At 36.5% G+C, this 24,201-nt stretch overlaps 1 protein-coding gene across 8 annotated transcripts; it reads right to left on the bottom strand.

The window, feature by feature from the left end:
• Nucleotides 1–1,069: 1,069 nt before the first annotated feature.
• Nucleotides 1,070–24,201, bottom strand: LOC123516819 (zinc finger protein ubi-d4-like). Of its 8 annotated transcripts, none has more exons than XM_045276518.1 (12): nucleotides 24,044–24,201; nucleotides 21,240–21,349; nucleotides 21,010–21,146; nucleotides 20,740–20,850; nucleotides 20,424–20,570; nucleotides 18,730–18,789; nucleotides 18,338–18,440; nucleotides 11,634–11,840; nucleotides 9,853–10,068; nucleotides 8,956–9,068; nucleotides 8,515–8,639; nucleotides 1,070–3,048 (listed from the first exon to the last, which is right to left on the bottom strand). In XM_045276518.1, the coding sequence occupies exons 1-12, from the start codon at nucleotides 24,196–24,198 to the stop codon at nucleotides 3,045–3,047; spliced, it is 1,488 nt and encodes a 495-aa protein (XP_045132453.1). In that variant the 5' UTR covers nucleotides 24,199–24,201; the 3' UTR covers nucleotides 1,070–3,044. The 8 variants fall into 8 exon arrangements, with proteins under 8 accessions (XP_045132453.1, XP_045132458.1, XP_045132456.1 ...); XM_045276523.1 differs by having other exon boundaries at nucleotides 9,853–10,002; XM_045276521.1 differs by having other exon boundaries at nucleotides 1,070–8,639; nucleotides 9,853–10,005.

Below are 24,201 nucleotides of genomic sequence, written 5' to 3'. Positions count from 1 at the left end.
TCCATTCCAGATGTGTGTGTGTGTGTGTGTGTGTGTGTGTGTGTGTGTGTGTGTGTGTGTGTGTGTGTGTGTGTGTGTGTGTGTGTGTGTGTGTGTGTGTAATTCACCTCAGTCACCTACTGGTCACCCAGCCAGTCTTCCCCATTACGGAGCGAGCTCAGAGCTCATAGACCGATCTTCGGGTAGGACTGAGACCACATCACACACAACACACACAGGGAAAGCGAGGCCACAACCCCTCGAGTTTTTTTTTTTTACATCCCGTACTTACTTGCTGCTAGGTGAACAGGGGCCACACATTAAGAGGCTTGCCCATTTGCCTCGCCGCTTCCTGGGATTCGAACCCGGCCCTCTCGATTGTGAGTCGAGTGTGTGTGTGTGTGTGTGTGTGTGTGTGTGTGTGTGTGTGTGTGTGTGTGTGTGTGTGTGTGTGTGTGTGTGTGTGTGTGTGTGTGTTTAGAAGACAGAAGACATATCTATCTTGTATTACAGTTGTATGACATATGTATAATTAAGTAATGTTCAGATTCTTAGACAAGCAGCTGTGACATGACAGCTATACCACTTCCTTAATATAAAAAATCTAATAGCAATAATCAGATGCATAGGAATGTACGCAAAGCAATCCATAATTGTACTAGTGAATGAGGTGGTGAATGAGGTTTATCAAATTTAATAGACTTGCTATAGTAAAAGACAAACAAAAAATGGACAAAATGAGAGAGAGAGAGAGAGAGAGAGAGAGAGAGAGAGAGAGAGAGAGAGAGAGAGAGAGAGAGAGAGAGAGAGAGAGAGAGAGAGAGAGAGAGAGAGAGAGAGAGAGATGCAGAGAAAAAATTGTCAAACAATCCCAAGACACCATCATGAAAGCCAGTAGTGCCTAAGAGTGAATTATGAAAGGATTAGAAGCAAAGTTTTACCCAATCCAGCTTAACAAATTAAACACACAAATATGGAATGTGATTTTTGAATAGCCAGAACATGCCACTTGTGATGAGTCAATGAATCAAAGTTCCATAATGAAGGATGTGAGACAAAGATGTGTAATGTTAACTTTGTTACTTCACCAGTTTGTGTGTGTGTGTGTGTGTGTGTGTGTGTGTGTGTGTGTGTGTGTGTGTGTGTGTGTGTGTGTGTGTGTGTGTGTGTGTGTGTGTGTGTGTGTGTGTGTGTGTGTGTGTGCACTTCCTACAGGGAACCAAAAAATGGCTTGTGTCATGACCTTAAGGGAAACAAAGCAAGTTGTAAGAACAGGAGTTGTAAGACAACTTAAAGCAAGGATTAGAAACATGGGTTATTGATATTAAAAGGAATTTGAGCATTGTTTTTTAGGGAACATTTCTGATTGTAGGAAATTACTTTCAAAATTGGTAAATTAGTTCAAAATAATTTGTAAAGAGTATAAGCTGGAAGAAATGTAAGAAATTAGAACTAATGATATCTTTCATAATAGGTGGTAATAACTTCACATCCACATAAGGTATAAATTCATTACCATAACTGTCTGTAATGAAGCTAAATATCCTTTTAAATAAGAAACAAATTTGAATATAAATAAGTATGACAAGACAAGAAACCTTGCAAACCAGGGATATGATATAGACCCTACATGGAAATGGAATGAAGATCAAAGATCTACGACCAAAGCAGAGGGAATCAATATTGTTGGATCTACTGACTTGTGAACAGTATGGACTGTAAAACTAAATTAATTCATAGTATCTCTAGTTTGAGACAGGTGATGAGCTGAAGGGTAGTAATGAGGTAATACATGGTACCATGAGAGCTCCATGAGCTCACTTTAATGGAATCAATGGGAAATTAATGACAAGAGGTAGCATACATAGATGTTGTGAACTGTACAACAGATGCTGAATAGCTGAGACAAAGATCAGAGAGAGAGAGAGAGAGAGAGAGAGAGAGAGAGAGAGAGAGAGAGAGAGAGAGAGAGAGAGAGAGAGAGAGAGAGAGAGAGAGAGAGAGAGAGAGAGAGAGAGAGAGAGAGAGAGAGAGAGAGAGAGAGAGAGAGAGAGAGAGAGAGAGAGAGAGAGAGAGAGAGAGAGAGAGAGAGAGAGAGAGAGAGTGTGTGTGTGTGTGTGTTGATTACTTTGTGCCAGATATATGGTGTGTGGGCAGGAACAACTGTACAAACCTCTTTAAGGAGTTCCTCTGGATATCATGTTCTTGGACAAAAGGATCTGTGTTTACATGGATAAGTAGCAGTTACTTGATGGTGTAGTTACACGTAATTTTGTTCTCTCAATGTCTACTTCATTGGATCCTCAGAAATTCACTCTACATCCTACCCCAGTTGTGCTACTGATAATACACACTCATATATCAAATAGTGCACTCCCTCCCCCAAAAAAAGACAGGAAAAATGTGACAATACGAAGGCATGTAAATAAATGTTTTCAATGAGACAAGGTCAAAAAAGATATGAATGGCAGCGCTCACTTTTGTGTTTCATACATTACAGTTCTCTGTATAACAAATAAACCAGAGAGCAAACGCCAGCACCGATAGTAAACCCAAGATGGTTCAGTAGTGAATGTGAACATAATGTAACTTCTAACTCCATGTTTGTTTTAATTATGTTCTTAGCAAATAAACAGAAGTGAAGCAAATATCTACAGGGGAAAATAAGTACTACTAATTGTCTATTTGTGCATTCATCTACCTGTCTGTGTTCCTAGTTTCACAAGATACTGCTTTTACAATTACAAATCAACTAGGTGCATTATGCAGGGGAAACTATGGTTAAACATGGTATAAAAAAAAAAAAAAAAAAAAGAAGAATATAAAGAGCACATGTTAAAAGTACAAGGTTGAATTACATACAGATACTGAAGCCTGCTGGTTCCAGTGGCAAATCAAGTAATGAAGAACATGGTTGATGAAACTCTCCCAAAGTTCTGAGTATGGGAAGTAAAGCAGTGTGAGAACAGAGCTACACAAAAAACACTACCCATCACTGCCTCATCTTCATATATTCCTGATTCTTTGTGTTGTTTGGTTGTTTGGCTCATGGCACTGTGGCTGCATCATCTGCATGGGGACACACAAAAGCACTGCAGCAGTAATGTCAGAAGAAATCTATCTGACTCAAGAGCCCACTCACTGCAGCTAATTTATGTCAAAACTGACCAAGCATCCTAGTTCTCTTAATATCTTAATGGCATTTTATCTATGATCTTACTTCCTGCCACACTCCTCAACACACACCACTACAATGTATATGGTAAATTTTCACAAATTAACTTTTAGGACATGACCTTCATTAAGGTCTATTTATATATCAAAAGTCAGTCCCAAGAGATATTCATTAAAATTCAATTAAAAATAATGACATGGTACATCAGAAAATACATTGGGGCCCATCTACGTAATGATTACATTAGTGATATAATGGATACTTGACACCACATCCACAGAGCCCTAAAATTTTGTATCAGATACATAACTTGACTAAATTATCTCTTCTCCTTTGAATAATATCAATATTTAATTGTAGCAAGTAAAATCAATCATTAAATCCTACTCCAGTGAGTGTTGCTTCTCGCTAAACAGTCATCCATAGCAATAGCAGGTTTTAAAAGGAACCAAACATTACTTACAAACACCTTTTCCACTTGTATTTCACATTGTATTATAAACTTTACATCTTGAACATCAAATTATTTCAAGATGAAGTAAGAAAGCATATAAATCTTATGTGATATAAGGAACTGCATATCCTGGACAATGTATATTTTCCTTTGAGAATATATAGAAAAGGCAACCTCATTCTGTATTTCTTCCAATACATCTTAACATGATTGCTTTGTGATGTGGACCATTTCTTTTCACCATCAAAATATTACCAAAGAAAAGACAAAGCTTTGATGAAAATGCACATACACAATACTACTACTAATACATAATAATATATCTTTAAATGCACCCAATTGAACTTCCCAGACCAGACAGGTACTGGCAGCAAGATAGAAGACTTTCCACAGTTAGGTTAATACAACTGTACATGCCCTGATACATGTTCATAATGGGAGGTGAGGAGATTCGGTCTTCATGCTTTGCAATATTATGAGGTGATATAAGACAGAAGTGAAACACTGGTTAGTTTTTTACACCATGTTCTATGAGAACAGCTTCAGACATTGTTTAATCTAAATGACCCTGATTTTCCTTAATAGAAACCTTTGTGAAAATGTGTGTGGCCTAGGAGACACATGTTTGGCTCAACAGCCATGTGGAGCCTAGATGACACTTGTGAGATCTAGAGTGAAGGGTAAGAAGTCAGGCTTGAATCCTAAGAAGCACACTTAAGACCAAAGAGACATTTTACTTGTAGTATGTATGCAGGTAACCTGAGAACTTTGCAATATCTAAGAGGCATAATCCTTGAGGGACATGCACTTGGCCTAAAAGATAAACATGCTCCACATACCACGTCTGCAGCTGAATTTGTCGGCTATGGGATAAAAGTGTGCATCCTAGACCAGCCTTAACTAGTTAGGGGTACAACAGACATATATGGACACTTCCTTATGTTATCAATATTGGACCTATTTATTTGAGAGTAAATTGAAGGAGACACCTTTAAGCATAGATAAAAATTCTAAATCAATTATTTTCAACAAAAGAAATTTAAAGGTTTAACTGCAGCAAAGCTGACAGTCTTCGTATACACTTGTTTGTAAGAGGAACTACCCTTCTGAGGAGTAAGTGAAAAATGGCACACTTATGAACACATCAATTTTTCTACAAAACAAAAGTGATCTACCAGACAAACACAAGATTTTTAACCAAGAATTCCCTTATCTTAATTGTGTCTCCTACATACACAGAAAACAGACTTATCTAGAGCCAAAATCTAAAGTCTTCTTTGCTTATTTAAAAGCTACATTCTTATACATACTAAAGCATTATACTGCCAAGATTTCTTACAATGATGTGTCAAGTCTTCTTTCAGTAAACCTTTGTCTTGCTGAGTAAAAGGAATGAGAGACAGACAACTCTACTTTAACTTATCATCCACCTCTTTACAATGTGGAATGGATGCAAGTGAAAGTGTAACTGAATAATAAGTGCATTCAACATCCATTTAGACATCCACTACACAGAAGACCTTAAATTTCATCCTTTACAAACACAGCCTAAGGAACAGGTCGAAATCTTGAAACATTTCTTGATACCATAAAAATTCAGATAAATACTCACACACATGCATGTAGACACACACACACACACACACACACACACACACACACACACACACACACACACGGTTTTAAAGAAAAATTGGATAAGTGTAGATATGGAGACGGGGCCACACGAACGTAAAGCCCAGGCCCTGTAAAACTACAACTATAGGTAAAACTAGACAAAATACACACACACATACACAAACACACAAAACAAAAAATTATCTTTGATATGAAGAGAAATTTCTCTATAAACTTTTAAAATGAGCATCAAGTCTTGCTTCATAATATCGACCAAACTAAAGGACCTATTACTTTTTAGAAACATTGGGAAGAGCAGTACAATACAGTATGAAGGACTCAATCTTGCCAAAAGGAACAAGATGCTGGTGTTGTAGGAACATGTTTGGACGCTCTGAACACAGCCAGGCTGCATCAGTCACAAGGGTCAACCTGCCCTATCAAGTATTTCAATATTTTGATTTGCTGAACATTAGTACACTGGATTTCTAGGGTGTCAATGAAGGAACTGTCCCTATAGTTTTCTCTTTTTTTTTCTATTTACATCCATATAAAACTCTTTACATATATATTTTGGATTTTTCAGAAAGAAGCATGTAAACTTTTATCATATCTACAATAACATCAATGGCTGATGATAAATAATTAATATATTACATCATGAATTTATACAGGAGAATATTTCCCATTGTTAGTACAAATGCTTTACAGTTCTACAACTTGATGGCAAACTTACTAAAGGTATTGATATTGTGCATATTTTGTTATACAAATGTAATGATAGACTCAACTGTAATTGGCACATATTTGGATTGTGCAAAATGAATCCAGTAAAAAAAGACTCATGATAATCCAAGCAAAAAAGGTGTTTGACTGAACTCAAAGGACCCTTCTACTTGTGACACACAATATACATGCTGTGAGTTGAAGCTATCAAAATAAAAAATAATTTATGTATCTGTAGAGGTATGCAAATATTAACACAATACAAAAGATATATTAAGTTAAAATACAAAATAGAACACCTTCTCATACTTACATCAAAACTAGAACAAAGTATATCTAATTAGTCACTCCCAGTACTTCGGTGGTGTTTGGAGAAGACTAGGGCCTTATGGGAAATTACAATTCAGTAAATTTTGAATGTGACATAGTATAAAAAACTGTCATGGTTAATCTCAGGTGAAGTTGAAAGGCAATACTTCAGAAATGAGCATAACACTAGTATTTACAATGATAAGTACTTTGTGTAAATGTCCACTTACACAGTCTGCTAGGTCTGGCAATCACATCAGCTTACTATGTGCAAAGCCTTACCCAGATTACTATCTTGAAATGCTGGCAAGTCTTCATTTCCTTTTTCTTTAAACATTAGTATGCACAATGTCAGGTATAGGATCTTTTTTCATCATTATTTTCTTTACTTTCAGACTGTTCCCACTCATAATTCTGGGTGATGTCACTTACTAGTTGGAATTTCTTTAAAGACTCAATTCTTCCCTAGATAGTATGATTTCATGATATAATAATTTTCTATCATTACCAAATTATCACTTATTATTATTATTATTATTATTATTATTATTATTACATTATTCTTATTGTAATTATTATCAGCATTGTTATTACTATCATCATCACTATAATTTCAATTTATATATTCAATTGGTCTATTTTTCAATATATCTCTACTTCTTTTTCTATGATGGATAATTCTCTTTAAGCAAAGGAACACTCACACAATTATTGCTCTGAAGACATTTTTCATTTTAAAATTTCTGCTAAGAAAAGTATTTCTTTAGAAACATTTGACATGAAAAACACCACACAATGATGATGTAAGAGTGAGGTGTTGGTGTAAAACAATAATACTGCAGCATTTGTTAGCCAGAACAACAGTTAGGTTTTGTGCTCTATTCCCCTATTTATTAGTGCAGGAAATGCAGCAACTGTTCATGAAGGACAACTGAACAACTGATCAAGCAAACTGAAATAACATGCTCAAAAGGATTATTTTCCAATACAAAAAGATACCTGTGAAATATTAACACTTTCTCCTTGACTATTCCTTTAATCATTCAGCTTCAAAGAAAATCTAGAGAGGCTAAAACAAAGTATGCCATTAGAAAATATAAATCTATCACTAATACGTTCATGCTACTGCCAGAAGACAATCGTGAACAAGTAACTTAATATTACTATCATACACCCTCACACGGTGGATTGATTAGTGAATCAATACTTCCACACTTTGATCATTATTCAAACCTGTTACGTTCCTGCAATTGAGGAACAATTCACTGAGAACATCACCACAGAAAGTATTCAAAAGAAAGAACATCCTAAGAGAGGGAAAAAACATGAAATAAATGTGTACATAGTGACAGATCCTAGAAATTAACAATGTTTAAAAAATACAGGCTTGCCAGAATAACAGCTGCATCTCCACTGACACATGCTTCAAAGTGAAATACCCAGTACTCCCTCTGTTTCCAAAGAGTTCATGTGGTCTCTTAAGTGCTTGTGTTTATTGTTTTCTTAAGTAGATGAAGCATACTATGATGTCTGCTGCCCATTTGCAGTCATCCACTGACTGCCACAGTAACTACCTAAGATCTAAAAAACCTAACCTGAAATAACTAAAGGCTGCTGCCAAAAGAATACTGCCAACATTGCCGATAATCATTGAGCTTTCCTCTTTGGCTTCAGCTCACAATTACCAGACTACAAAACTAACAAAAGATACACATATGACTACTACACATCTCTGCCATTCACAAAAAAAAAAAAAAAAAAAAAAAAATATTCATGACAACTGAACTGAACCATCAACCAAAATTACATAATAACATTAAAATAACTCAACTTGGTTTCTTATGGCAAATAGGAGATTATCATCATTCTCCCTAATTCTCACACTCCCTGAGAATTGACAACTAGGCATGAATTACAACCACTTTCTTTTGAAAACCATGCTTGCTGACACAAACTATGTCAAATGCTTTTCTTGTGGTAAAGAAAAGATGTTTTATATTCTACATTTTGTGCACTGCACTTACTACACCTATGATTGAATTATAATATAACCAATAAAAATGCTCCATCAAAAGCATTTTCCTTACCATTTTCTAAAGTTACACCAAATAATTAACCAACAGGTCATTACATATTGTTTCCTATAGTACATTTCTTTCACCAAAAATTCAATGAAATACATAATACAAAGTAAAAAATATCTCTGGATATTAAGTTTTCTTATTGGGAAGCTACCCTTCTACTCCCCACTTACTTGGCATGGAACTCCTGAATACACAAATAGCAGGACCACTCCCCTTCTGGCGGCTCAGACAACGGAGGATCCAGGCAGTACAGGTGGTAGCCACGATCACAATCATCGCAGAACAGGAGCTGGTCCTGCAGTAACCCAAGAATAGTCGTATTACAGTATGCAGGGAGATACTCATCAAAATCTTATTTGTTTTTTTTGTAAAACTGGCAATTCATCTTTATCCACTTTACTCTGAGATGTTATATTTCACCTTCCAAACTCACCTGATTTCTTACCTAAACTCCATCCCACAAATCTAACTCTTTTATGATCATTTCTGGCAAAAATTTGATACAACTACTCAGACTCAGATTTAAACTAAGATTTGGGTATTACTTTGAAGTTAATCTGAATAATTGTTTGTTAAATTCAAAAGCCACAACTCAGTTTATAGTAACTCACATCATTCTCTGAAGTACCACACAGAGTGCAAGTCTTGCATTCAATGCACTGCCATCGGTACTTGACCACACTTTTCATCATGTTAGAGGTGAACTGGAGGCAGCTGGGGTGACCTGTAAAATAAATGTTACACAGTGAACAAAAAATCAAATATAAATGTAAAGCTATACAGTGGTACCCCGGGATATGACCACTCTGGCATACATACTAATCGACTGATGCTCTTTCCTAACAAGCAGAATTTGCATTGGTTTGTGCTCACAGAACTAGTAGGGCCACACCATTGTGTTCCTGACCAAAGCCTCAGTCCCACCTAAGCTTACGATCACTATGGACACACACGTTACAAACAAACATGTTAACAAAATACATACATGAACTACTACGCATACATACATACATTTGAAGGCAACAACCTTCCACTTCACCTGCTGCTGTGAGACTTAAGGCAGTTACAGACAGGTCAGCAGTTTACCCACCCAATTCATTAGTTTCTTGTCAGAGTTGTTGAGGGAAAAAATAAGTCATGGGTTGGGAGCTTTGGGGTTTTTGCACACTCCATGCTTCCCTTTCAAAATTCCTTATAGTTCTATGTCTTTCAATCAATCTGTAGAAGCTCATCTTATTTCATTCCCAATTTTCTTTATACTTGCTCCTAAAAATGTAAACATTTTATGCTACATTTCATTTTGAAGTGGTGTAAGTAATATGCAAGTCCTTATCTGTGAATGATCACCTTTCTATGCAAGCTTCCACTCTAATATCTTCATACTAAATCTAAGACAGCAATGCATATAATCATTTCAAGTTTGGTAGCTGTACCTGCAAATACAGCTTTGCTCTTTATAGGAGGTTACATGAAACCCCACCTTTACAATTACAGTTAAATCATCTCACCTGACCGCCCACAGTCAGCACATGAAACCAGACTCTCTGGAGCTCCAGTCTTCCTGTTCTCTGAAGCATCTCCTAGGCAGAAGTCACAGTATGGGGAGGCTGACACTTTCTTCTTGCCTTTGTCACTCTGGCTCTCCACTGTGGCTCCGCCTGCCGAGGGCATCAGAGAGTCACTTCCATGGCCCACTCCACCCCCACGTCGGCCTGAACTGCGACCTATGACAGTGTATTAACGTAAATAGAGTTGAAACTCTGTCAACACTTATCAAGCTTTGCTTAATTAACTTTGAGAGATATCAAGCAACTTAGAACATTATGCAACTACAAAGGAAAAAGTTTTGGTGGTCAAACTCAGTTAAATGATGGCAACAAAACTCTTGAGTTCCAACAACAATGAGTATGACATGTGAATTTAATCCAAGTAAAATTGTCTACACAGGCAAGTTTAAGTGCACTGCAAATTTTAAGAGCATGTCTACATATCTATCAAAAAGACATTTGACATGTACAGAATTATTAAAAAAATGAGATAGTACCCAGTGAAAAAAGGTTATCTTATGTCCAATGTGACTGGAGAATATGACAAAACAATTCAGTAACTTGAAGTCTGAATGTTGCAAAACCATCTCTATCTCATATACAAAAGCTGACATCTGCCTTGAAGGGGAGAGCAGAGACAGACAAACAAGTCTTGTCTTATTGAGAAACAGCTCCATGTACAATTATAATAAAGGAGGGCTAAAAATGTGGTAAAGGGAACATTATCTGATAATCTTTTAAGATTTTATCTGCAGCAAAATACAAAAAACATGAAAAGTGCATATGCACATGTATACACTTTGGTATGATAATCATGGATCATGAAACAGTACACTGAGCATACGTTCAGAAAGGAAGATGGATAGCAAGACTGAAGATGCATTATCCATATCATTATGCATTCATTAAACAAAGTTATATCAACAACTAAAAAATATCATCATTTTTTCAATAAACATTTTTCATAACTACAGAAGCAGATCCAGCTCTACAGCCCTGAGAAGCCATGGCATTCCAGCAATGTGTGATTACCATACGCAGTAAGTCATGGCAGCAGACAAACTACAAATTATATCATCCATAAAAATATACTACTGGAACATCAATTGCATTCAGATACACTGTATGGTTACATCATTAAAACTTTGTAAATAGACCAATTGTAATTTATCATGACACTTAGAGTAAGTAAGTAATGTTTTCCGCCCACATTCTACATTAGTTCACTAAAAAGAAGAAAAGTAATGAATTCATCTATGTTTTAACATGTAAGCAGATAAAGATTCTTTTTCACATAACATACAATTACTGTCTATCTGAAAATAGATATATTAGCTTTAACAAACCACAAATTGGTCCATGCAAGTATGAATGAAATTCATTATATAGGTTGAGGCATGCAAATGTAGCAATATCCCAATAAATAATATTAATAGTGAAAAGAAATAAAAGGTAGTTACTTGAATTGACATTTAAGTGTTAAAGATGAATAAAACAAAAACTACAAAACTGCCACTTCTATTTCTACCTTATAAATAAATTAGCTGCTGCATTAAGTACTTCACAAAGCTGTACCACATCTTATCAAGGCAATTTACCACAGAATCCAACATGGGATGCTGACACTAGTGTTATCAATCCAATGGGAGGCAAATACTGTTAGAAAATTATCACCAGAACAAAAAAGATTTAGTGTAAATGGCAATAATGGCTCGATGGGAAGTGCTCTACCCTACTCCAACCTTGGTAATAACTGTTCTGCCCCCAGTGTGGGGTGGCCGAGGCCTGAAGCTGGCCAGGAAAGTAGTCTGGGATGGGGTCGTTAGCTTGGATTTGCTCGTTAGGTCTAGCAGGGGCTTTAGGTTTAGCCTCCTCCTCCTTCTCCTCCTTATGCGAGTGGGCATAGTGGTAAGTTAGGCCGGGCCGCGTCTTGTACCGCATCCCACAGACTGCAACACACCAGACATGCCGCACACACTCCACACCTCAAGAATAAAGCTTCAGGTACAGTATATGTTAACTTGTGGGAACACAACTCATGGTGCATCAACCAGACACACAAATCACAAGTAGTACTCTTAAAATGAGATCAATTACCTAAGAATAATAAGTAAAACCATACATTTACATGGTCTTTTAAACACAACCTGCTAACAAAACAAAATATTCATATCAATCAATTAGCATTCTTTAAAAATTTGAACAAAAAATCAGATGTTGATAGTAAAGGAATATGTATATGGACACATTATAAGGAATCCTAACTTAATGAATGACATGCATTATCACCTTTGAACCCTCTCCATACGACACCACCATGCCTTGCAGCGCTACCTCCACAATGTGAGGGCAAGTCACTGTGCTGCAATTACTTGAAACAACCTAATGACAACTAAACTGATTAAGAGGTAAAAAGAAGATGGCACTTTATTTTTTAACACATCATCTATCATATACCTAAGTGACTCTCTCTCTCTCTCTCTCTCTCTCTCCTTATAATCTGCAAAATAAAAATGCCACCATGCTCTCTCTCTCTCTCTCTCTCTCTCTCTCTCTCTCTCTACTCCTTATAATCTGCAAAATAAAAATGCCACCATGCTGTTCTCTCTCTCTCTCTCTCTCTCTCTCTCTCTCTCTCTCTCTCTCTCTCTCTCTCTCTCTCTCTCTCTCTAATCTGCAAAATAAAAATGCCATCATGCTGTTGACAACAATCATTAAGTAATGTGAAGGCAAACAAAGTCCATCTAGAGAGTATCTTCTTCCACAATTACTTGACCAATGGGACTAACATTTTATCATTTCATTAAAAGTTTCTTTAACTCTCCAATATCTAAGGTCCAGCAGCACATCCCAGCACATCATCGTCAGCAAATGAGATAATGTTTGTTACCAAGTCCATTACCAAGTCCAGTGATTTTTTTTGACGAAACTGAAATCAAGGGAGTTATTACACGTTCCACAAGAAAATATTTATCATGTAAGCTTCCCTTAATCACAAATCAAAATGGGTTGGTGTGCCTGACACAATTATCACCATAAGCATCAACACATTGGTCCAACACTTAAAATATATTCACCAACAATCACCATATTTCTATACGTTTTATAGTATCTCTCATACAAACTAACAGTCTTCTGTATGACATCAGTAATCACATACAGGGCATCCTCAGGTTATGGCAGAGGTCATATGCCATACTGTGTTGTTGGCAGAAATCAGAACCAGCCTCAATAAGTACCTACAGTAAACAATGAGAACAATTCCTTGTCTTTATTCCTAAGGCTGGCTTGCTAAATAGTACTTGCAAATGATCTAAGAGACTAACCTGCTGCTTTAATATCACCACTACCACCTCCATCTCACATCTTAAGATTGACTTTTTAATAAGTAAAATAAAAATAAAATAGAATAATATAGTACGAAAAAAAAGGAAATCTGCACAACATTGTGATCATATGACATGCTTGCACTTTCTAGTTATGCAAATTAGCACAAGACTTAATCCACATAGACAAATCTCTCCTGCTAAAAACTTTTCACTTTCACTCTGTCCTCCATTTTCACTTTTCAAGGCTTCAATCACCCTCTTGGCCTTCTGAATTAACATAACGATTAGAGATGTACCGATACCAAAATTTTGGCAGATTCCGATACTGATACCAATACCACCTACTTGGGCCGATACCGTTACTACTACTTATAGTGATTACTGCACTGGACACCAGGATGAGTTGGTGGACGGCGAGCGTTATCAGATGGGAGGCTTTGTTTTGGGGGATGCTGTAAGTCCTTCTGAGAACGTTTGTGAAATAGGAGCAATTCTAGAAGCTTTTTGAAGCCATTTGCAAAGGTAAATTACTCAGTAATTGGAATGAATATCTTCTCAGTCTTCTGATTCTTGTCATTTATTTTAAATTCTTACTTCTTACTCCTTTAGCGACCATTTGGTCTTGTGCATTTTCATTATTAATTTTATTGACGATATTTTGGCGATCAAAAATATTTTTAAAATTATTAAAATTGTAAAACAGACACAAAATATTAGCAAAAGAAACTCATTTTGTTGTGTATGTTTCTCTTTAATTAAATCTGACATCCTTTGATATTAATTCATTAGACATTAGTAGACCAATTCAGAAAAATGAGCTTTCACCTAATCTTTTCAATTAAATAGAAAAAGTTTAGTTTATTCTAAATTTCTAGTGTATTGCTATGATCTTAAATAATTAATATGCAACAAATTATACACAATGCACATGATTACAAAACAGAATCGTTACTTTCTTAGTTATGGAATTTTTACATCCTTAGGTTAACACAAGTAACTCAAAAATTAAACTTGCATTAAAATTAATATACATATATAATTCGAGCTTCCACCTATTCCAGTATGATATCTTGGAAAAGGCTAGCACTAGCACTGTTAATTATAAATCAAATAAGAATATGCTGTTATTTACAATAATGCAAAATGCCTAACTATATATATATATATATATATATATATATATATATATATATATATATATATATATATATATATATATATATATATATATACCAAATCATTTTGTTGGATTCTCAATATCTGAAGTTTGACATTCTTAGATTATAGTTCAAAACATAAGCTTTTCACCTGTGTGAACTTTGTGTGGGTGGAGGAGCAGCGTCTGACTGAGAGACAGTGAGAATGCGTGGTGACTCATGACCGACCGTGTGACAGGATGCCGGAGTTCAGCCTATACGCGTTTCATACACGTCCAATTTAGAGATTGTGGCTTATTACCACAGAAAACAGTATTCTATGACATACGGTAATCACCATGGAAACTTAATACGCCGTATTATATTAATTTGGTATCATCAATATCTTATATCGAATATATCACTAAGTAGTAAATTCCTTTTAGGTATCGGAAGTATCGGCATAAAATAAGCCGATACCGATACCGATACCCAAAAAATGGGCCGATACCGCCGATACCGATGCATCAGTACATCTCTAATAACGATCACTAGAATACATCACTGATGCTAGCCTTTCAGACAAAGTATTAATGCTCAGATACAGAGTGCTTCTAATGGGGTGGTCTGCACCCTAACTAGATCTATACCCCAGTGGTGACTACCTATGGCACCCACATCACTTGTCAAAGATTAGCAGGAGCATGTCACTTTCATGTGATCACCACTGTCACTCTCCACCCATCTCTTTCAAGTACAATTGCTCCTGCTTGCTGCAGTCATTCTTCTCTCATTCCATCATCTCTTTAAACAATTCATCAATTCCTGGCATGACTTTCCTCTTAACCACAGAGCACACATATCATCTCACTATTCCTTTCACTAATTTCTGGTTTTCTATCATCTCCTCATGTCCAAAGTATCTAAACACATTCAGATGCCTATCAAGCCAACTCTCAAAACACCAGTTCTTCTTACTTCCTCACATCTTATTATGTGCTTCCACATCACTCCTCAAACACTGTTCCCATTGCTTTAACCCATTTCTTCTCTGCTACTCCCATATTCCATGTTTCAGCAGCACACAGAACTGTGACCATCACTATTCCCTATTCCTTCATTAACTCACTTTACACTTATACTAAGTGTCCTACCTTGAAAGACCTAATGAAGCCCATCAAGTACTTTTCCTGCTTTCTACACCCTGTACTTAACCTCTATCTCAAATTTCTATCCATTGTAACTGTTGATTCCAAATACTTGAAACAATCTATCTCTTCTCCAGCTATTCTCCATTCAAGCTAACATCTATCTTTTTTAACAATGATCTCTCTCAACACCAACAATGGTTCTTGTATTTCTTCATTTCATCATCTATCCATATATGCACTCCTCACATTTCCTTCAGACAATTTAACTACTTTACATTTAGTCTCTATTTCTCATCTTAGCTCCATCCAATGCAATCTGTACCTTAGCAATGATTCCTAGTCATTTATATCTACATAAACACTCTACTCTTTCTCGCTCATATATTACTACATATGGAAATCATAAAAGTGCAAAGCACACAAAGATGTAGCCAGCTCAGGTAACAATGGTATTGATGCACCAGTGGAGGGTTGTCAGAATACAGCCATAAGGTGAGGAGAGTGACTCCATAAGTGCACTAAGCAACAAATACTTATGTGTAACTAAAGTGATAAATGTGTGTTGGAGACAATCATGTGAGTGACTAGTTTAGCTATTGCACTGCAAAAGGAGGGACTACAAATGTATTGAGTTTTGCAAAATGGTTTGAATCAAGAACAATTTAAAAATCAAATGCCTTAAAGATGGGAAACAGGCATTAGGAAAGTGAATTACTTCAAATGTTTAAAGCAATTTTTATATACATCTCATAACATTAAATAAAATTAATGGAAAGATAAATGCAAGAAAGACAAACATTGAGTAGTGAAAAGACTGCTCTGGAGGGAAATTGACAAGCTTATCTGATCTGCTGGAATAGTAGTATGGGAGAGGCTTTTCCGATAGAAATACAAAAAAAATTATATGGACAGGTATAAAAAAATAAAAAAAAATTAAGACACCTCAAAGAAAATATTCCTCTGACTGGATCAGAATGTAAAGGAGAGGATGTGCGTGGCATGAATGAATGTTATCTCATCACTTTTAGGAAATTCAGAGGGGAAAGAAGGTGCCAAAGATAATCATCATATCCTGGTATCTTGGAGAAAAAAAAAAGAGATTGCAGAGGCACACAAGCAATTAAAAAATATAAAGAATGTTCAAAAAATTAAATTTTCAATGATAATAATTGACTTTTTTACTGTGCAGCAAAAGTATACTGGAATTCAATAAAATGACTCCTCACATCTCCCCAACCCTTCCAAACCTTCCATAGGTTACCTCAGCCAGCACCTGCTTCCATTATCCTCCTTCCCTTTCTAACATGTCATTCGATCATACAACACACTTTATTTTCTAAATGATAATAATATTTAAGATAAAAAATATTGAGACAAAAAGGCATCATTCCTTCATGCATGTAGCTTTTTAGTGCAGTGTAGGGTGTATTTTCCCCTTCTGAGATATGGCTGACCCTCTTCGGGCTTTAGCACTTGAAACACGCAGCATTCTGGGTGGAACATGAGCAAAAATGTGCAAACATTGAAAACTTCTTATGTCCCGTCTAACAAGCATAATAGTCCTGCACTGACATGCTTAATAGTAAACCAAAAAGGCATTTCCTTCTTTCTCTGCAACTTATAATGTGCCTTTTTTTTTAATAAAGATAAATAAAACAAGAAATATGAAGAAAGTAAGATGGTTGAGTAAAAAAAATGAAAAGGTACGTGTCCTACGTGCAGGCGGTATTTAAGTATTGTACTATAGTGCTTTATTGAGTGGGAACACAGAGCTAACAAAGCTAATCATTTCAGGTCTGCATATCTGCAACATTCTAATAAGACACACACAACTTCCATGAATCAAAATGCCCACCTTAACACATGGTATAATTCAGAGAACAACATATTGCCGTAACTCAAGCTTCTTTAATCTATATTATGACACTAATCTCATTCCTCCATTTTTGTTCATAAATTAGACATTATGATGACCCCCTCAGGGCGACTTAATAGAAAACTCAACATTTCCAGCATGGCAGGAAAACAACACAGAAGTACTAGAAATGAGGTAACCTTTAGTGGCCAACCACAAGCACCACTGGCATGGCTACACAATTACTATGGAGGGTGGAAGGTGTAGGAACACCAGAAATGTAATATATAGGCACATGCATATGATACTCAGTGTGCTTGTTTTGCAGATTAATTAACAGATTAACCATCAAAATTTTCTTCTAAACTCAAAAAAGTTAATACTACTCTAATACTCATGGGCAATGGCACACCATGTGGCAAAATTAACAATGGCAAAATTTATGATACAAGACAATGTAGGAACTGGAGAGAAAAAAAATAAATAAAAAAATAAATAAAAAAAATCACTTAGTATCATTACTTCAAAAGTTGTGCCCCTTTATCAAGAGCTGTGCCTAGACAATTACTATGCATCTGAAGCAAAGACAAATCTCCCTACAATAACTATACTATACTATTTAAACTTTCTGATAATGCATCTGTAAAATGTATATAATCCACTGAAACAAGTATAAGAAATAAACAAATAAAGACCAAAGAGTAAAAGACAAGCATAAACATCTTTTCACTTTACCCAAGAAATTAAAGATCACCAGTATTATAACAAGTAATAATAACTGCATCTTAAATACTTTGTAAATGAAAAGTTATTTTAAGGAAATTAAAACAATCAGGTAATGACTTACCAGAACATGCTTACAATAACACTTTTAAAAATAAGAGTTTGCAAACAATATGTAGTAACTTGTAAGCACGGAAGATTCTGAAAAGTCAAACTATGAAAGTTAAAACTGCATGAGAAAATGCCACTTACGTTCACAACCGTACGGTTTGTTGCTGGGGTCATCGTCATCTTTCTTGATATTCTTTGGAATCTTAGATGGAGTCTTGGGGGCCGCCTTCTTCTTGCCTCCTCGCTGAAAAGACTCCTTGGTTTATAACAAGTTGACAGTCGTGTAGTAAGTTTGTTATATCAAATCTAATGTAAGCCATTCATGAATCTCCTCACCACATCAGCTCAATTCAACTACGCACACTGTCCGCCTGCATAAATTATTCCTCAACTATTGAAACATACATATTGTAACCTTATTACAAATAATTCACATTATTCCTTAATAAAATGTTACAATGTGTTATCAAGGTAATACCTTCATCATGAGACTAAACCTACAATATGATGATAGATTTGTCAGATATACATACCTGGGAACTATTTTCTGAGGTCTTCTTTTTGCTGGCTTTCTTAGGCAACCCACCAGCAGCCTCAATGTGAGCATAAACAAAGGAGTTCACTATAGTGGGAAGGGGAAGTTGGCAAGCACTTTACTATATACCTGAAGGTGATGGATTTCCTTCTCTCTCTTTCTTTTGTGATAAAGCAAAACTAAGCAATGAAGATAGTGTCCACCTTTTACAATGCCTAATTTTAGCATCCACAGCAAATATGCAAGCTAGTATAGCTACAGTTCTCAACTTCAATTTGATCTCTAGATAAAAAGTTAAATGAACACCTAAATCCCATCCTGGCATTCAATGAATAGACCAAATGAATTCATTGTTTCCACTGTTTCCTATGCTGATGATCATGATCACAATAACAGTGTAAGTTTGATATAACAAAAACCATGCTATTTTGCAACTAAGAGGCTGCAAAATTAACAGGAGACAAAGTGACTTGACTAAAGTTAAAATCAGCATCATTAATTTGCAGTTATATACAGAAGCATTACTACTCTTACCAATGCTTACTAATTGAACAACTACACTTTCAGATAAATAAATGCATCATAAACAGTCACAATATACATGAGCAGTATAATGGGAAGCTGTATGACCTCTCCTTGTAGCTACACTAATGATCATTGCATTTTTTTTTTTACTGTACAAAAGCAGAACTTCTTTCATATCCGAATAGTCTTCCTCACAAATAAGCCATTATTACTAGCATCTCAATATTCTTTATTACTGCTACTGCTATTATTGGAATGCATTCATTCTGACAGGATGGGTCATGTGACATTAAGACAAAATGTGGATCTTCACTCAACTACATCAAAACCATTCAAATACTAGATGCATCATCAGAAAAAGAATTTTCAATATGTGGAGAATCTTGCAATACATCTTGTCTTTTGTCAAGTTTTATAAAAGCATTATTGCAATTTTTACCCCATCCAAAGAACACGTTGGATTTACAGTACATAATTACAAGACAGCCACCATTAGGGATCCTTCTCAGTGTGTCGCAACCAGCTCTGTTTCAGTAAATAGCACAATTGCAACTGCTCTTTTGCTTTATTTCACCATCAATATGAGCTTTTCTAGGTGGAAAACTTAGAAATTTAAGAAGATAATAGTTCCTTCTACAAAATGAAGGAGACTTGATCATGCAGATCATCAGTTACTTTAATGCATTGTAATACTTATTTTGCTTAATCTTTTTTTTTTTTTTTTTTTTGAGGAAAATCTATCCATCATCTATCAATTTACTATGTGAAGAAGAAAATTACCAAATATGTGAACACTACTTCATACTAACCCACTAAGTGATGGTAAAAAATATAAAGTCATGCATTCAAGATCTTAAAACTCTGTGATTTTCTTGCATGCCACAAAAACCCACCATTATCACCATGTAAAATATACATTTACATACATACATATAAATATAGATCAAATAAATATAACCACAGATATTCATGTTATTGATTTATATACTGTTCTTGGCAAACTGATAAAAGAAGCTATGATCATGTATATTTCAATCTATGTAGACACAAAAGTGATTCTTAAGGAAGAGACCCATTACCAGAGGATCATTAGTAAGATTGACAGGGAAAAAGGTGACTGAAGATGTTAGCATTACTACATAGGTGTGAATTATGAAGGGAACTCACCTTTGGTTTCCTTCCAACCTGTGTCTTCTTTCGCTTGGATCCCTTCCTGCTGTACGTCTCATCGTCAAGATCTTCCTCGGACTCAAATTCATCTTCAAGCTCATCCTCAAATGGACCTTCATCAAAGTATGTTGCCCACTGTTCAGGCTATAGAATAAAAGGATACAATTATTCACCTCAAAACACATCTGAATAACAGCTGAACTAAGCAGTAAGCAGTATACACCACCAAGGCCACTACTGTCACAAGAACTAAACTGTTTGAATCACAAATAATAAAAATTTTCCTCTAGCCAAGAATACTTATTTTTCATACCGGCATGACAACTTTATCCGGCTGAGGTACAGGTTCCTCTACAGCAGTGACTATTGCTGCTGGATTTTCCACAGTGGTGATTGTGTGTTCATCTGGGTCTGCATCAGTTGCCTGAAAAATAAGCAATAAAAGCTGTCAGTAAAACTAACATCAAAAATATATCAAAGTATTTCTGAGTTAAAACAAATCACCTCTACTGTATAATTTTAATATATTTCCTCCCAATAAGACATGACCATCAGAACACTTAGAGCACAAAGCTGTGATTACCTGCATGAGTGAGCCAAGGTAGGAGCGGCGCTGAGACTTCCATCTGCGTGCTGGATAAGTGTATACCTGTCCCTGAAGAATTCCTGGCATACGATGTCTGTCACTCACAAATAAGTGACAATGTCTCTGGGCCACACCTTTGTCAAAGATACATACATACTGTAATGGTGGTGTTCAACAGACTAACTCATACAATACTGATCACAGCACAGCAATAAAATGTCACACACCTGTTTGGCCATCGATGTATGGCTGCCGATATATTCTGTCTTTGCGAATCCTCACGTTAAATCTTGCAGAGTTTTGCATCAGTTCCTTGTATCCTGTGTCATTTATGAAACTGAAAAAAATAAAAGCTATTGTTTCAGCTAAACAATCACATCACATCACATCACATCACATCACTATACCTTCCACGTTGTCTACAATTCAAAACGCTTAACATTTCTCTCCACATCATATTTATATACTTCGCTTTTCTTACATTTTCATCTTAACATCTGCTCAAGTATCCATATAAACATATGATCCTAAATACTAGAAATGTATATGTATATTGATAAGACTATGTATCTTTTAAATCAGCAATCACACCAGTACTCGTATGATCTCCAAACAGTGGCTTGCAGATGAAACTGATGTATAATATGAAAGAATGAATTATACAAATGATTATTACATAATACTTGGACTTATCCAATAATGTTCAGGTAACATTGCCTGTCAGGACCAAGCATGTGGGCAGTTTGAACTGCGAGAAGCCAGCCACTCAGGCTATTTGAATTTCAGCCTCCCATTAAAACTTGGGAGGCTGCTGCACATACTAGCGCTCTGGATAAGGAAGTGTCTTCTGTACAGTAAAACCTCAATATCATTAAATAATTGGGAAAAGAAAAATTTGTCATTATACCAAAAAATCAGCCATACCCTACTGTTGTTATGGCAAGGCCCTTCAGCAAATTGGGATTGATATATAGAGTGCATCACTTGGTAATACAAACAATATGTCATGGATTCAGATACGAGGAGATAAATTAAACATGAGCTAACGAACCAATTTATAAGACTTAATTCTTTATTGTTTCATTGTTCATTAAAACCTGTATCAAAATAGCCCCCCTCCTCATTGTACACTGACCTGACTGCTGCTTCCATTCTCACTCCTACAAATAACAATCAACTTACTGGTTGTTCTAGCCACATCATATGTACCATAGCCTAGCCCAGATAGTTCATCCAGTACTGGGCATAAGAACTTGTCCTGGCCAGACTTGAATTTTTCTGCAGGATTCACTCCCTTTGCTATGGTATTGAAGAGGATAGGCCTCTCATGGGTCTCACTGATGCCAGTTGGGTCATGATTCTCTCTGGGGCTCAGGTTGACAGACAGCTCCTTGAGCACTTACTGTTAACTATATGCACTTATCCATTTCATAATCCTTGTTTTATTTTCTGTTATAACTTAATATATGTTTATTTCTTTTAGTTAGGTATTATTTTTCATCTTATACATTATTGTATACCTGTTACATGTTTTTATGTGGTATGACTGTTGTGGGTATGGTAACACTGATGAAAAATCGGAGGTGTTGATTATGTGCGCATATGTCAGAAATGGAGTCAGCTGGGGAAGCAGGCAGTGAGAGGATGTGTCCACTCCACTCTGTGTACTGGCTGCTGAAAGAGTTGAATAAATGAAGAGCTACAAATGAACAAGTGTGTTTCTCTCCTGCTTCATGGAGTTTAACTTGGTTCACCCCCCCTTTTTTTCCAGCTCTTCATTTATTCAACTCATTCAGCAGCCAATACAGCCCTGATTGGTGTAAGGCTGCAGTGCAAGGAGTGTAGGCAGGATTAGGTACTTGTCCCTCCAGAATCTTCCATGTTTAGATGGCTCGGCACCTGTCCCTTCTCCGCTGCCATGAGTTAGACCCCCAGCCCCCAAGTCAGTACAAGAGGCTGAGGCCCCTTATCCCTCTGATCTGCCTCGTGAAGGATCTCTCCATCCCTTCCAGTTTTTGGATTTCACCTCTCGTGGGGCGACCACACTGGTCCAGAAGGGGCTGTATTATGGAGTTCCAGAGGGTAAGCATGGTTAGTGGCAAAGGCTCTTAGTACCCAGCCTCCCATGCCCTCAGCCTTCCTCACTGTCCCTGCAGTGTGGTGGTGGAGGGAGCAGTCCTAGCTGAAGTAAACACTAAGCCGCAGTGGTTTCCAACCTTTTCAAATTCTCGCCCCCCTTCACTAAATGACAAGTTCCCTGCACCCCCTCCACTCTGGTTTAAATACTGCTATTTACTGTCATAGTCGGCACAAGTCAGAGATAAAAAAAATTAGGCAATACATAATTATGTATTAGTGTGATGGTTGCGCTTGATTCTCTGAGCAGAGTTTCTCAAATCTCGGAGAATGTGATGGAATTGAGACCCGTAATTCCTTATTTATTACTAAGTGAGAACGGTATTTTGTTTTGAGAACAGCAACTGAACTAAATCCTGATTCACATAATCATCTACTAAGTAATTTTTCTACTTTATGAAGTGCTTGCGCCCCCCCTGGCAGCCCTTCGTGCCCCATTAGGGGGACGCGCCCCACAGGTTGGAAACCACAGCACTAAGGCATCTGGCATGTGGCTGTGTGGAGATTTCATGCCCTCCTTCAGTACATTTTTTCTATCTTTCATAATTTGGTGTTGGCGATGCCTCAACCTCCCAAAGTTTTCTTCGTCAAACTGCATGTTGTTTGTCTGAGTCCAGGCGTGGGTTGTTTGTAGGTGGTGTTAAAGGCGAGGCACGTCTAACACAGACCTACCACTTTAGTCACTACTGCATAATTTGGTCTTTAGTCAATCATTTCACACCATCACTAACAGTGTGAAGCTGCACACCTCTTAGTTTATTAAATTGCCTCAGGAAATGCCACAATCTATTACGAAATAGCGAAATGTGTCACCATCCGCCCTTCGGCGTCCCTTGGAGGATCGCCTCCCTGCACATTTATAACCATTTAACAAAAAAGAAATAGTTGTAAATACCTTATTATCTTCTCTAACGTCGTACTTTCAACTGTTGCAACTGCCATAATCACTATTCTTCTCGTGACTAGTTTATACAAAAGTAAAAGCCCCGTATAGCGTTCAGTGGGGGAACATCTTTTGTTTACTCTGCCAGCCGCTGGGGCTTGATGCATTCA

Source organism: Portunus trituberculatus, chromosome 41 (assembly GCF_017591435.1).
Source record: "Portunus trituberculatus isolate SZX2019 chromosome 41, ASM1759143v1, whole genome shotgun sequence".
Taxonomy (NCBI): Eukaryota; Metazoa; Arthropoda; class Malacostraca; order Decapoda; family Portunidae; genus Portunus; species Portunus trituberculatus.
Note: the sequence above shows the minus strand (reverse complement) of the source record. Positions and strands in the feature narration are given on the sequence as shown.

Coding starts and splice junctions, on each gene's coding strand:
- LOC123516819 (XM_045276518.1), bottom strand. CDS start 24,198: ATGCATCAAGCCCCAGCGGCTGGCAGAGTAAACAAAAGATGTTCCCCC. Junction 21,350..24,043: donor ACGTTAGAGAAGATAATAAG/GTATTTACAACT, acceptor TATTTTTTTCAG/TTTCATAAATGACACAGGAT. Junction 11,841..18,337: donor CAAACCGTACGGTTGTGAAC/GTAAGTGGCATT, acceptor GGTGTGTTGCAG/TCTGTGGGATGCGGTACAAG.